The sequence below is a fragment of the Phalaenopsis equestris genome, unplaced genomic scaffold, assembly GCF_001263595.1.
Source record: "Phalaenopsis equestris unplaced genomic scaffold, ASM126359v1 Scaffold225361, whole genome shotgun sequence".
NCBI classification, from domain to species: Eukaryota; Viridiplantae; Streptophyta; class Magnoliopsida; order Asparagales; family Orchidaceae; genus Phalaenopsis; species Phalaenopsis equestris.
Genome location: NW_018243408.1, coordinates 65,823 through 80,135, shown reverse-complemented (window position 1 = coordinate 80,135; position 14,313 = coordinate 65,823). Strand labels below are relative to the sequence as shown.

Genomic DNA, 14,313 nt, shown 5'->3' with positions numbered 1-14,313 from the left:
ATATATATATATATATATATATATATATATATAAATATATATATATATATATATATATAACTAGAGCCTAAGTGTATTTCTTGCTCTCAATTCAATCTATTTCGGATTGAGAATTGTTCTTCATTCTTCCACTACTACTTGCCAACTCGTGGCGAGGAATTAAGGACATTCCCTTGAAATAAAAGAGTTGAACTTTTCCTTGGAAGGAAATGAAAGCTTGTGTACAAGGCCTCCTGGCAGGCATTGTATGAAAGAAAAGTGGAATCCAAAATGTGTGTGTGCATGGAACTTGAAACTGATTGGTTGGTGTCAAATCAAAAAAAAAAGGACAAGGTTTTCACAGCCTGCTTCAATCTTGAATATTATATGATTTAGACATTGTTGCTTGTTTTGCCATGCTCACTTGTGCAAACTGACACACTTACATTCACCTTTTTCGCCATAACTAGTAATCATAGCCCTGCTGGGTTATATAGCCACACAAGAGCGGATTGATCGACAATTGACCAATTTTTTAGTTAGTATGCCAAATGTTGGTTAGCCAGGCTCATTTGCCTTTTGACTAAACAAATGTCCCAAAAAGTACATTGGTTGATTGAATGACCAATTTGATAGGTGACAAATGAGTTGATTGATCAATAAATTCAATTTGGTTGAACAATTCAAGTACTAATTGGTTTTATCAATAAGCAGAATGAAACAGTTGGCAAATAAGTTTGCTTGTCCAACTAACATATGCACTCCAAGTAGACATACTAGAGTCACATCCAGACCATACAAATATAATTTAGCTGCAAATAGTGGAGTTAATCCAAATTTGGGCGAAACCAAGGCATACATATCCAATGCATGCATTTATTATGGAGTTCAATCTTAAAAAGTCTTCCTAGGTTATACATAGTGAAAGATTGAAATGGGACATGGTTAACCACAAATAAAAACAAAAAAAGCTATTCAATCAGCCTCTTTTTGGTCACAAAAAAAAGGACCACCTCAGGTGTACATTGATCATAGTCGATCAGTTGTACACCTGCATAGCCATGGCCGATAAACTAATAAGCTTGTGAGACCAAAATCGACATTTAGCCAAACCATTACGATTCAAAAGCACCTTCATTTTCATCATTGTTTGATGTTTGCTAAAGGATAATTGATGGGCTAAGAAATAAAGATTATTAGTTTAGCTAATAGAATGATAAATAACCGTGTGCAATGATTAGAAATAATAAAAAATGCAAGCTTAATGATATGCCATTGTTCACCGAAAAACATTGGGAAGTTTTTATAATTTCCATAATGATATTCAGATTGCATGAAAGAAGTTTTGATATCCGAATTGGCAATTTTACATAGTTATACTTTTTAGGGTAGGTAAGTGATGGGTGATTAGTAGACAGAATAATAAGGGTTAGACAGCAAAAACAGGGTATATTCTCAGCAATGTAAGGTACGAAATGAGAAAAAAAAAAATCCTCAAACTCACCTATTTGGAAGGGTGGAAATTGTGTATAAAGTATTTGCATGAAAAGCAATTATGCGTTTTCTTAAGGTAGAAAAAGGTATTTCACCGTTCATTTCTCTCTAAAACCTACAGCAAAGTAAATGCGGACAAATGTGATGCACCTATAGTCTATGGCTTTACTTTACATGCTGTCATAACCTGAATAAAAAAAATATCCTGAACTGAACCGTCATAACCAGATATTCCCGTAGGACTTCGCTTATCCCTTGAGGCAACGAGCGAGAGAAGAGAGCACAAGAGAGCAAAGGCTGGCCATAGGAATGACACTAAATAAGGGTAAGCGATAATCGACATCAGCTCCCCATTCCCTAGTGTTGGCGCTTCCTAGGGCCTACAACGTATGATTAAGAATGAGAAGTTTATGGACCTGTGGTCAGCAATTGCGATAGCTTTATCAGTTTCAATGACTTTGGCAGGGTTGCTAGAGAGGAAGTCGACATTTTTTATCTTCTTATTCCTCTTACAATAGTACATCTTTTTCTTCCTAGTTTGGTTGTAGCCAAGCCAAGCCAAGCCAAACAGAAGCTTACACGAGCTCCAGCTTGTTTGCCAAAATCTTATTCAAGTTGAAGCTTGAGATTGGTTCAAGTATTTGTAGAAGCATTCATACTTGATTGATTTAAAATTATGATAAGCGGAGCTTGGTTTGAGCTTCACTTATTAAGTGATACTTATCAAGCTTATTAACAAACAATATTGGGCAACTTATTAAATAATAGAACAAACTTTATGAAGTTATTATGTTGTAGGTCCAGGAGGGACCGATCTTGACAGCTGACCGGCCCACCCCAGCCCAGACAGAGCTAGCCGGGTCAGCAGGGAGGGGTGGAATATCCCGATTCCACCTAGGAGGATTCCAGCCCCCATATGGGACCTGATAATGCGCTAATCACGTACGCGAGGAGAAGGAATTAAGGGATATTTTGGGGGAAAAGATTGAATGTATCTTGGGAGGGGTTCATTAGGGCTAATCACCTAGGATATTTTATGTTTGATATTCTACAGTTTTCTTTTGTAGTTTTGTTCCTAGCGGCATCAATGATTTGTGGAAAGACGATCTACCTCGAATATTAGATCACTCTTATATCTTATTTATTTGTTTTGATGTTATCAATTAGACCTTATTTGGGTTTCTTACCACCTAATTCTCGCATGTTCGCTGATTTTGGTCCTGATTCGTATAAAATTGGTATCAGAGCACGAACTTGGCAAGATGGCAACAAGAAAATTTGATGCATTGGAAGATAGATTGGAAGGAGTGGGACAATTTAAATATGAGACAAAAGAAATGTTCTTAACCATGGACGAAAGATTTTCCTCCATGCACAAGCAATTCAAGAGCTTGGAGGAGAAGATAAAGGATAAAGATACTTACTGAGATGCGATCCAAGGCATTGTTGGCAGCTCAATTTACACATCTTGCCTAAGGGTTGATCGAAGAATTATTGATCAAATCAAAAGAGAGATCAAATGAGAGGAACATGAGGAAAGCATCCACCATCAAGAACTCCCCCTAGGGACTCCGATGGAGGGTGGATTAGAAATTTCCAATAGAGGGAGTTGGGCCAAAACATGGAGGGGGTTTGGAAGAGCATAAAGAAGGACGAAGAGAAACCAAAATAGGGTATGACTGCGATCGAAGAAGAGAGTTTCTCCCTAGATACATGGGGAGAAACATCAAAAAAAGAGAAAGTTGGGGTGGTGACGGTAGGGTTAGGAAATTAAATATACCGATCTTCGAGGGGGAAGACACACATGGCTAGGTGTAATGGGCAAAGCGATACTTCAAGTTGAATGGGTTAAATGGGGAGGACAAGCTCATGATGATAAGGTTATGTTTGGAAGGGAAAACCCTAGCATGATTTCAGTGGAGGGAGGCTAGATACCTGATCCGTTCGTGGGAAGAATTTAGAGATTTCTTATTGGAACGTTTCCAAGTCATTCAAAAAGGAGACCAACACGAGCAATTCTATGCTTTTGACTCAGGTGAGAACTATCATGGAATATAAGGAAAGATTTGAGCTATTGTCCAAACGGTTGAGGGAAATTTCTGACGCTGGATTGGAGGGAAATTTCATAAAGGGTCTAAAGCCGACATGCATGCAATATTCTGACTGTTGAGACTGCGGGAATTGAGGAAGACGATGGAGCTAGCCCAAATGGTGGAATACAAGAACCATATGGAGAAGACTAGTAAAAGCGGCACCACTAGAGGATTTCACAGGAGTACCTCGACGATCATGACAATGAAGATCGAGAAGATGTCAGTTCAAAAAGAAACGAGAAAGAGAGGAATAAGGAGGTCCTTCTGAGGGTCAACTTCAAGCATCTCACAGAAGCGGAGGTGCAAGACAAGAGAGCAAAGAGATTATACTTCCGATGTGATGAAAAGTATCCACTCGGCCACCGGTGCAAAGATCACATGCTCCAAGTCCTAATAATTTGTGATGGGAAAGAGGCGGATAATGAGGAATTGGAGTAGGAAGCGATGGAGGGAGAGGAGCAATTACATGTAGATGAAGCAGATGTGTCCCTCAACTCAGTGGTGGAATTTACTCCAAACCACACCATGAAGATGAGGGGACATAAGAGAGCAGCCTACAGTGGTGTTGGTGGATAGCGAGGACACTCACAATTTCATCTCAAATTGAGTTGTGAACCAGTTGGGGTTGAAGCTAGTAGATACTAGAAGCTTTGGGCTCATGATGGGGATAGGGAAAGTGGAAAATAGTCGAGAACTTTGCAAGGAATTGGTGTTGACACTACAGGCTCTACATGTGGTGTAGAACTTCCTTTCTTTGGACTTGGGAAGCACTGATGTTATTCTGGGAATGAAATGATAATAGACAATTGGAGACATGAAGGTGGATTGAAAATCCCCGACAATGAACGTTAGAGTGGAAGGGAAAAAGGTGGTGCAGAGAGGAAATACTACCCTACGTAGAATCATGGTTTCACTTAAAATCATGGTCAAGATGATACTAGGAGTTGGGTTGGGCTACTTGGTGAAATTGCATTGTATAAAAGAAATATGAGCGCTCGAGTCGGTAGAGTTTCGGAGTGAGCTCAGAAACTTCTGTATTAGTTTTTCGGCAAACTTCAACTGCTTAGCGGGTTGCTTCCACTGAGGGAGCACGAGTATGTCATTGCATTAAAGAAAGTTCCTTCAATCAATGTCCGACCTTATTGATATTCTCGGATTCAGAAAGATGAGATAGGGGAGTTGATTTGAGAGTCTGAGAGATGCTGAAAGCATGGATTATCAGGCCCAATGTGAGCCCCTTTTTCAGTTTAGTTATATTGGTGATAAAAAAGATGGTAGCTGGAGATTCTGTGTAGACTAAAGAGCTTTGAACAAGAAACTTGTATTGGACAAATTTCTCAATCTAGTGATTGATGAGTTGTAAGAACTTCATGAAATAATCATCTTCTCAAAGATTTTACTTAAAGTTAAGATACCATCAGACTAGGATGAATCCAGTTGAAGTGCACAAAATAGTGTAAGGGACTAATGAAGAATATTACAAGTTTCTGGTGATGTCGTTTGGCCTTACCGATGCTCCAGTCACCTTTCAGTCTATCATGAACAAGGTTTTTCAATCATACCTCAAGAAGTTCGTCCTAGTATTTTTTTGATGACATTCTGATCTACAGTCATACAAAGATAGAGCATATGGCACCTAAAGACAACATTGGAGCGTTGTGAGAGCACCAATTATACACCAACTTAGAGAAATGTTCATTTGCACAATCACATGTGGAGTACCTAGGGCATGTGGTGATCAGGGTAGGGGTTGCAATGGACTAGTTCAAGATCGATGCTATTTTGAACTGGTTTTTGCTGGGAAATTTGAAGAGGTTGAGAGGGTTCTTAGGTCTCATTAGGTACTAGCAAAAATTCATAAGAAGGTATCACACAATAGTATGGTCGCCAACGCAGCAACTAAAGAAAGATAGTTTCAAATGGGGGGGAAAACACTGACATTTGAACATCTGAAGAAAGCCATGGCTAGTATTCTGATATTAGGACTTCCACACTTCAGTAGGTCATTTGTGGTAAAAATGGATGCGTCAAGCTATGGATTGAGGGCAATAATTATGCAGGGCCGACGGACTATTGCCTATTTTAGCCAGGAGCACACAACCAGGGCTAGGCTCAAGTTCATGCACAAGCGAGAATTGATGGCTATTGTCATGGCTATTCATAAATATCGTCCTTATCTGTTGGGGCAACACTATATAGTCATGACAGATTAGAGGAGCTTGAAGTACTGTTGGAGTAGAGGATGATGATTGAGGAACATCAGAGGTAGCAATCCAAATTAATTGGACAAAAATTTTACGATTAAGTATCGCCCAACATTGGAGAATAAGTTGCAGATGCAATATCAAGTAAGGTGAAGGAGCCCTAGCTGACAGCTTTATCAGTACCCTTGGTCTAGGGAAGCCCTGAAGCAGAAGAGCAAGCATGCTGAAGGGCTTAGCAAGATCGGGACAGTTGCTACAGGATCCGAACAATCATCCAGGATACGTATTAAGAGGACAACAACAAATCTACTAGGGATGATTTGTGTTATTGAGGGCATCAAAATACATCAACAAACTGTTGCAGAAGTTTCACGGTAGCACAATTGAGATGCACTCAGGGGTACATAAGACATACAGTCGACTGTAGCCAAAGTTATACTAGATGGGGATACACAAAAATGCAGAGGACATGATGACAAAATGCAATGTGTGCCAATCATAAAAATATTTGACTATGGTGTTCAAAGGGTTACTGCAACTTCTAGCCTTACCTGAAAAGGTTTGAGAGGAGGTGATGATGGATTTTTATAAAAGGATTGCCACAATCAAAGTATTTTACTAAGATATTGGTGGTAGTGGATCGTCTGAGTAGGTATGCACACTTCATTCCATTACAACACCCTTATATCGTTGTCTCAATTGCCATGATGTTCACACGGAAAGTGGTTCGTTTGCATGGTGTTCCAGAATCTATTGTACCAAACAGATAGAATTTATTTCTCAGTCATTTCTGGAAGAAAATATTCAGATAATAAGGGACAATCCAAAAGAAGAGTATAATATATCATCCCTAGACAAATGGCTAGACGGAGGTGATTGAAAGAAGCATAAAGAAGTACCTGCATTATTTTGTATCAGATATGCCAACACTTTGGGCAAGGTGGATTGCTTGGGCCAAATACTGGTACAACATTTCAGGTCATATTGCAGCCCAGATGACTCCTCTCAGGATTTTGTACAGGTGGAATACACCTCACCTGATACACTACGGACATAACACTATACCAGTATCCAATGTGGATCAGTACTTTGAAGAGAGGGGCAAAATATTGGAACTCAAAGAGCATTTACTGAAGGCCAAACAAATCATGACAAGGAAGGCTGATGGACATAGAAATGCGGTACAATTTGAGCCTGAGGAAATAGTATATTTGAAGCTAAAGCCTTACCAGCATAAGACATTGGTTAGGAGAAGTAAGAAGCTTTCCCAAAGTTATTTTGGACCTAAAAGATTGTGATATGCATTGGGACAATGACATACCATCTAAGAAGACCACCATCATCATGATAGCATCCAGCATTTCATATATCCCAACTAAGGCGTGCTATCAAAGATCACACACCCTCGTCTTCGCTATCTCTGACACTAACAGAGGATATGGAGATGGTTTTGGAACCTTTAGAAATTGAAGGGGTGTGTCGAGGAATGATTGGGGCAAAGGAGTTAATTAAGTGAGAAAATCTGCAATATTATGAAACAACATGAGGGCCTTATGAAGTGATGCAGAAGCAATTTATGTCATTCCACCTTGAGGAAAAAGTTCTTCTTTGAGAAGGATTATTGTTCCACTATCTGTCTAGATGGGAACGGTCTGGACACAGGTGACCGACCTACCCTACCCAGACGCAGCTAACTGTGTCAACAGGATGGGGGTGGAATATCTTGATGCCGCCTGAGAGGATTTCGGCCCCCATATGGGGTCCGCCAAGGCATTACAAACACGAGAAGGAATTGAGGAAGGTTCTAGGCGGAAAAATTGAATGTATTATTAGAATGGTTTATTATGGCTAATCACCTAGGTTTTGAGTTTTCTATGTTTGGTTTTCTGCAATCTTTTTTTGGCCTCTTGTTCTTAGCGGCGTCTAGGATTTATGGAGAGACGATCTAATTCTCAAATAGTAGATCACTCTTGTATCTTGCTTATTTGCTTTGATGTTAATCGATTAGCTCTTATTTGTGTTTCTTCCTACCTAATCCTCACATGTTGTTTATTGATTTTGATCTCGATTCGCATCAAAAGCATATTGATGCTAGCCTACTGAACTTAAAAATTATTATTTAATTTAATGAACTATTAAAGTAACATGCATATACAAGTAGTTTATTTTCATGAATAAAGTCAATCTCATACAAAAAAACAAGACTTTCACATAATCAAATGTTAAATAATTTTGTCATCGAGTATGAAATGAGAATATTTCAAGATGGCTCTCAAAATTTAAATAATATTGTTCATGCTTATAAATGAATTAAGCGCTAACTTTCTTCAAGCCTAATCATCTATAAATTGAATATTTATACAAGTGTTAAAGTTTGTTCAATTTATTAATTTAATGAACATAAACTAGCCAAAATTAAGCATAGCCACGAATAAATTATTGAGCATACTGATCAATTGCAACTCACCTCTTGAAGAAGCTAGGTAAGCTCTCAATTCTAATCTTATTTTTTGTAGTTTTTGGAGGATATGAATATGAAAGATTATTAAGAATTAATTGAGATGGTACTTGACATTTAAGTTAAGACTTCAAAACCTAGTGTCATCCATATTATGAAGTTCTTAAAGTGCACTACCTAAACATTGAAGCTAATACTTCATAATTGTTGATTAAAAGGTGCATGGGAATCAGATAATGGGATTTATTTAACTCAATGGATGGCAAGATGCTTAATGTAAAATAAAGGGTATTAGATCGTTTGTTGCTAATTAGTATGCTTTAAAAAGATAAATTTTAAGAATATTATGATAAATATTGTTATTCTAGTTATCTATCTATCTATATATATGTGTGTGTGTGTGTGTGTGTGAGAGAGAGAGAGAGAGAGAGGTTATTTCAGGTTAATAGTGCAGCATAAATTCAAACAAATATGAGAATCATTGGTTACAATAATTTTCTTAATTAATTGTAGTGATTATTTAATAGTTTGATATGCAATATATTGAACGTATACTTAATTTTGATTATTTGAATCTAGAGTTTCTAGAATACCATGTGCTAGACTAATAAATATTAGTATCTAGATTGAAAAGTTTGAATGCTTTAAAATCTATCTAGCAGGGAAATCATGATTGGTTAGGGAAAAAATATACCACATACTTGTTTATTAGGGGCGAAGTCCTTGATATTTGTTTACAGGCTTTAATTATTGATACTATATTATAAAATATACTTTATTTCTTTGTATTATTTTATACGATCATATTGATATGATTTGATAGATAGATTTACCATGTTACATTGTTACTTATTGCACAAATTCTTAGAAATTTATGTATATTATTTTGATTATTGAAAAAAAAAACTATCGCCCGCAAAAATCATGAATTATGTTGACATGTAAATGAGTTGGTCATAATATAATTTTCATTAAGAACGTTTAATATTACAATTTAACTTATATAATGAATGGTTGTTTGCATTTTGGATGCATGTATGAAGCACAAACACAAGGATAATTGCAAAAAAGAGGACATGATGCGGCATGAATACATTTTTAATATTTTAATAAATTATTAATATAAATATATATTTTAAATATTTTTTATTAAAGACATCACAAAACAACAAAAACAATCATTCAAAAATTTTATAATTGTAGAAGTTGTTTTTTTGCAAAATTAAAATTGCATTCAAAATATAAAAATATTACCAAAACAAATAATATCAATATCCATAATAAAATGAAATATAGCAAAATGCCAAAATATAACTACATAATTATCACTAATTGGAGTTAATACATTCAACAGTTGTGTCATCTTTAGTATTAGCTCCATTACCCTCATCAATGACACATTCACCTTCATCAATGAAAATACCGTTTCTAAATATCGTTCATCAAGAGAAAGATTAGCAACTTCAAGAATTCCAATTTCATCCATTGTAGCTAGGAAATTTCCACCAACATCCCATAATTTTGTGTCATCCTAAGAATATATTGGGCTCCTCCTAGATAGAAGAAGAAGATTAAAATGAAGAAATATCAAATCTTTACTTCGTTGAGTGATTTTGTTCCACTTAAGTTAATTATAAAAGAATATATACTTCAGTTTCTTTCACAACAAGATGATGAACACGGTTGAGCCAACAATTTCAAAGCTAAACTTTGCAATTGTGGGGAACTTGCTCCACAAATCATCCGTCATGTCTTTCTATCCATAATAGCTCTAGAAGTTATGGAGTCATGATAAACAAAAACACAACTAAATCTAAAAAAAATAGCAAACTCTAAATTAGCAATTCATCTTTCTTCAAAATTTGGAAAAATCCTTTTTAAACATTTATTTCTCTCAATTAATATATTCATATCCTTATGTGGAGCAACACGATTTGGAGCTTCAGTTAGCCAAGCATGACTGTAATACCTAGTAGAAAAATGCACTTATAAGAGACAAAATTAGTACAAGTTAGAATAAATAAAGAATAAGCATCAAATCCAATGATACATTGGATTAAGAGAGTGAAAAAAAGAAATAGAGATGAGTGTTGCTTTTATTTCATTTTTCTACTAAAATCTCATACACAAGTTTATAAAAATTGGAGTCTTTATTATTGCTTTCCCTCATGTTGATATATAATAACTTTCATCTTTTCTATCATAAAATCCTACATATCATAAATAAGGTAGAGATAATGTTTACTGTATCAGTCAATCTCAATATGTCATATACAAGTCCTGAAAAATCAATAATATAATTAATTTTATCCCACCACACATCATCTAAACTTTTTCCTTCACAAATTTTACCTTATATCATCTTCACGAAACATATTCTACTTGTCACTGGTCATCATTATTTGTAACCCTTGTTTTATTTTTTTAAATCTCTTAAACATGACTAAACTTAATGTAAAATAGGTCTATGAAATGGCCAATATTTTCAACACACACACACACACGAATATATCAAATAGATAAACATGTTTGAAGAGAATATCTATGAATAATGTCATGACACAGACACACATAAAATAATATATTAAATAGTTGAACATGTTTGTAGAGAATATCTGTGAAGAATCTCATGACCACATTTTATGATATCATTTTAGCTTAATGTTTGCAAGCAACTCATGTTCAACTTGGTATTTGCTCAAGTTTGAGAAATTACCAAATGAAACTTTATAGTAAAAGGATAATGCAGCATTTACATTCATAGCACACAATTCTTTTGTATTTAGATATCTCACACCCAAATCTTCATATTTACTCATATAACCACTCAATTCTTTCCTATCACATCAAAACTACCAATAATTATTGTGATTCACAAATCAAATCCACCCTTTCATGCATAGCTAAAATGGTATGCAGGTAAATATCAAAGTTTAGGTGTGAGATAGGTAAATACAAAATAATTCCACATTATATACCCAAATTTCCCTTATTGAAATAAAAAAAAAAAATTGTTAAAAAACAAAAAGAAATAATATTGAAAATATAAATAATGGATGGAGGTTTAACCGCTAAATCCGCACATGTGGATCATCTTGTAGATCACGTCGATGCTCTGGATCGTCCCCTAGCTCGCATTGAAGCTCTGGATAACGTTGAAGATCATGTGGAAGCTCTGTATAATGCTTTGGATTGTGCCCTAGCTAGATTTGAAGCTTTGGATCGTCCCCTAGCTTGCATCAAAGCTTGGATCAAGTCGAAGAAGCTCTATATCGTGCCCTAGCTTGAGTCAAAGCTCTGGATCACATCGAAGACTTCCTTGCTTTGATCAGGATTGTTGAACGACTCCTTACTTTGATCAAGGCTGCTTGACGACTTTTGCGTCGATCAGGGCTGCTCGACGACTCCCTCACTTCGATCAGTGAAGCTTGACAATGATTGCTTGACACATGCTTTGACAAGACTGCTGAGAACGATTGCAAGGTGATGATAAGACCTACAGAATGCCTCAGGTTTGATTTGTTATTGCCACTTTGGATTATGAGTTGATTTCATTCGAATTTAAGTTCCCGTGTTGGTGTCGAGCCATGTCGAGCAGCATCTGAAACGTGTCGAGTAGTGTCCGAAAGTATCGAGTTAAATGAAGAGTTCTAACATGATTAATAGAGTGTCAGACATGTATCGACCCGTGTCAGGGCCATCTCCGTGTCTGACACGGGTACGACTTTTGTTTGGAGGTGTCATTGCTTCATAGAGATGCATTATTGGAAAAACCATTTTGAGTATTAGCTAATCAAGTCAATAGATTCATGTAGAATCATTGGATTTTTATGGTGCATATCTTTACAATTTTAATATGTCATAGTAAAACACATGCAATTGTTTCTTGTAGCTTATACCTATTAAAATGAATGGCTGTGAGCATGTTGGCTGCATTATCAGAAAAATCCTTTTGGAATATTGGCTAACCGAGCCAATAGGTTCATTTATAAATCATTGGATTTTTATGTTACATGTCTTTCCAAATTTAAAATGTTATAATAAGACATGCAGTTTGTTCTAGTAATCTTATACCTATTATTTTATTACTTTCAGGTCATTAATTTTACATAATCTAGAGAAGAGTTTTTAGATTCATGTTACAAAATTATTTAGTTGATACAGTAGTGGTTTAAATTCTTAAATGAGTTATTATAGCAGTTGCATTTCGTTTATAATTTGGTGGACAAATTAATAAGTGTTATTGGATTGAGATTCTCTATGGACTTTAATGATGAATAAATTTCTTTTTCAAATGAAGTTTGTATCTCTTGAAAATAAACTCCTAATTTTCATCTCACTCCGTCTTGCAGTGTTTTTGTGACTTTCATCCGGACCAATTGGGCAAGGTATGAGGCATGCACTCAAATGCAGCCAACCAAGCAGTCAGCAACTCATTCGGATTACACATGTATCTGTTGTTTCTCTTTACTACAAACAAACTAACATAATTCAAATATGTGCAACCGTCAGAAAACAAGAAGATGAAAAAAATGAAATAATATGGCAGAATAATCATTCGACATAGCTTAATTCAATCAGACCGTGAAGAGAAAAATTAACTGAGAACAAAATAACAAAAAAAGGTACCAGGCATCGACGTTTGTGCGATTCGGAACCCTAAACGGGCAAGCTTATGCAGAAACATGATCAATCGGATCTATCTATAAGAGGCTACACGCGGTGAGAATCTAAGCGGTTGTAAGCAGGGCCTATGCAGGATTTAAGCTAAATCCTGCCACAAAAAAAAAGCCTCCGTAAATCCTGAACTCCCGTAAATCCCAGAGTGACGCCGATTAGCGATACATCCGGGATTTACTAAATCCTGTGAATGGACAGATTTAGTAAACCCGGGACGAGCCAAGAGGAAGAATAGCGCGAAAAGGCTTACCTTCCTCAATGGTTTCTGGTAACTGGTAAAAGCGGAGAGAAAGGATGAGAAAGATGGGAGTTTCGGTAGTCTATGTAAGCCGCGATCCCGTCTTTCCTTCTCAGCTAGCTCCAATGGCCACTGTATCGCGAAGTTCGTTTACGAGGGCGATGGTTTTGGGCATGAGGGAGGGTTTCGTGCTGATTGGGGAATAATAACAAGATAGTTTTGTGGTTTTAACTTTTTTTTTTAATTAAACTAATCTTCTTATCTTAAATGATTAATAATTAATAAATATTTTATATATTATCACATTAATTATAACTACATAAATTTATATGTAATTATTTAATAGTTAAATAATAAATAATTAACATTCAAATTTTAAATTATTCAATAAAATTCTAAATGTTGTTAATGTTAAATTATTGATTAATATATAATTAGTTTAAAAAATAATTATTAATTTATATAACTTATTATTAATTAGTTTAAATGCCCATTTTTATATATTTTGAGACTTTGGATATTAATTTATATTTTTTATTTAATATGTTATTTTTTGATGTTAAATAAATCCTGCTAAATCTTCTTTAAAATGTTGAATAGCTTCTTAGGATTTATCATAATTTACTTTATAACATACCAAACAGTTTTCAAAATTTAACAACATTTGGATTTGATAAATCCAGATTTACAGGATTTACTAAATCCTATTTAAACTAAATCCTAGTTACAACAAAAATGGAGAACAAAATATACAGAAGTACAAGGAGTCCCCATAAGACTGTTTGGTTTTAGGGTTAGCCCTGGATGATGTGTTCCTGGGTGGTCAGTCTTGCACACACACACTTGAAAACCCTCACTTTCACTCACAACCAAAACCCTTAACCAACATGCTTAGCTTGATCCCCTACTCTTTTGGAAACTCATGTGGATGGTGCCCCAAACCCTTAGCTCTAAGATAGGGTTTGGCTAAGATCAACACCTCGAGGATCTAAAGTGGGAGTTCCCTTGGTCTCAAAGCACCATAAAGGTAATTTTATGTTTAGCATCCTCAATTGATCCCACTCCACCCAAATTCCAAATTTTGATCTTTTAGCCCTAAACTTTTCCAAAATTACCAAATTTCCCTTAGAACCTTAAATTTTAAAAAATTACCCAATTTCATCCAAA

General features: G+C 35.6%; 1 protein-coding gene across 1 annotated transcript in view; it reads right to left on the bottom strand.

Moving 5' to 3' along the window:
• Positions 1 to 13,338, bottom strand: part of LOC110037810 (adrenodoxin-like protein 2, mitochondrial) — a 25,183-nt gene extending 11,845 nt beyond the window's left edge. Inside the window, exons 1-2 of the mRNA XM_020742531.1 lie at positions 13,159 to 13,338; positions 12,858 to 13,002 (exon numbers count right to left, since the gene is read on the bottom strand). Of these exons, the coding sequence (XP_020598190.1) occupies positions 12,858 to 12,915 (58 nt within the window). The 5' untranslated portion in view covers positions 12,916 to 13,002; positions 13,159 to 13,338. The remainder of the gene's footprint in view (positions 1 to 12,857; positions 13,003 to 13,158) is intronic.
• Positions 13,339 to 14,313: the final 975 nt, after the last annotated feature.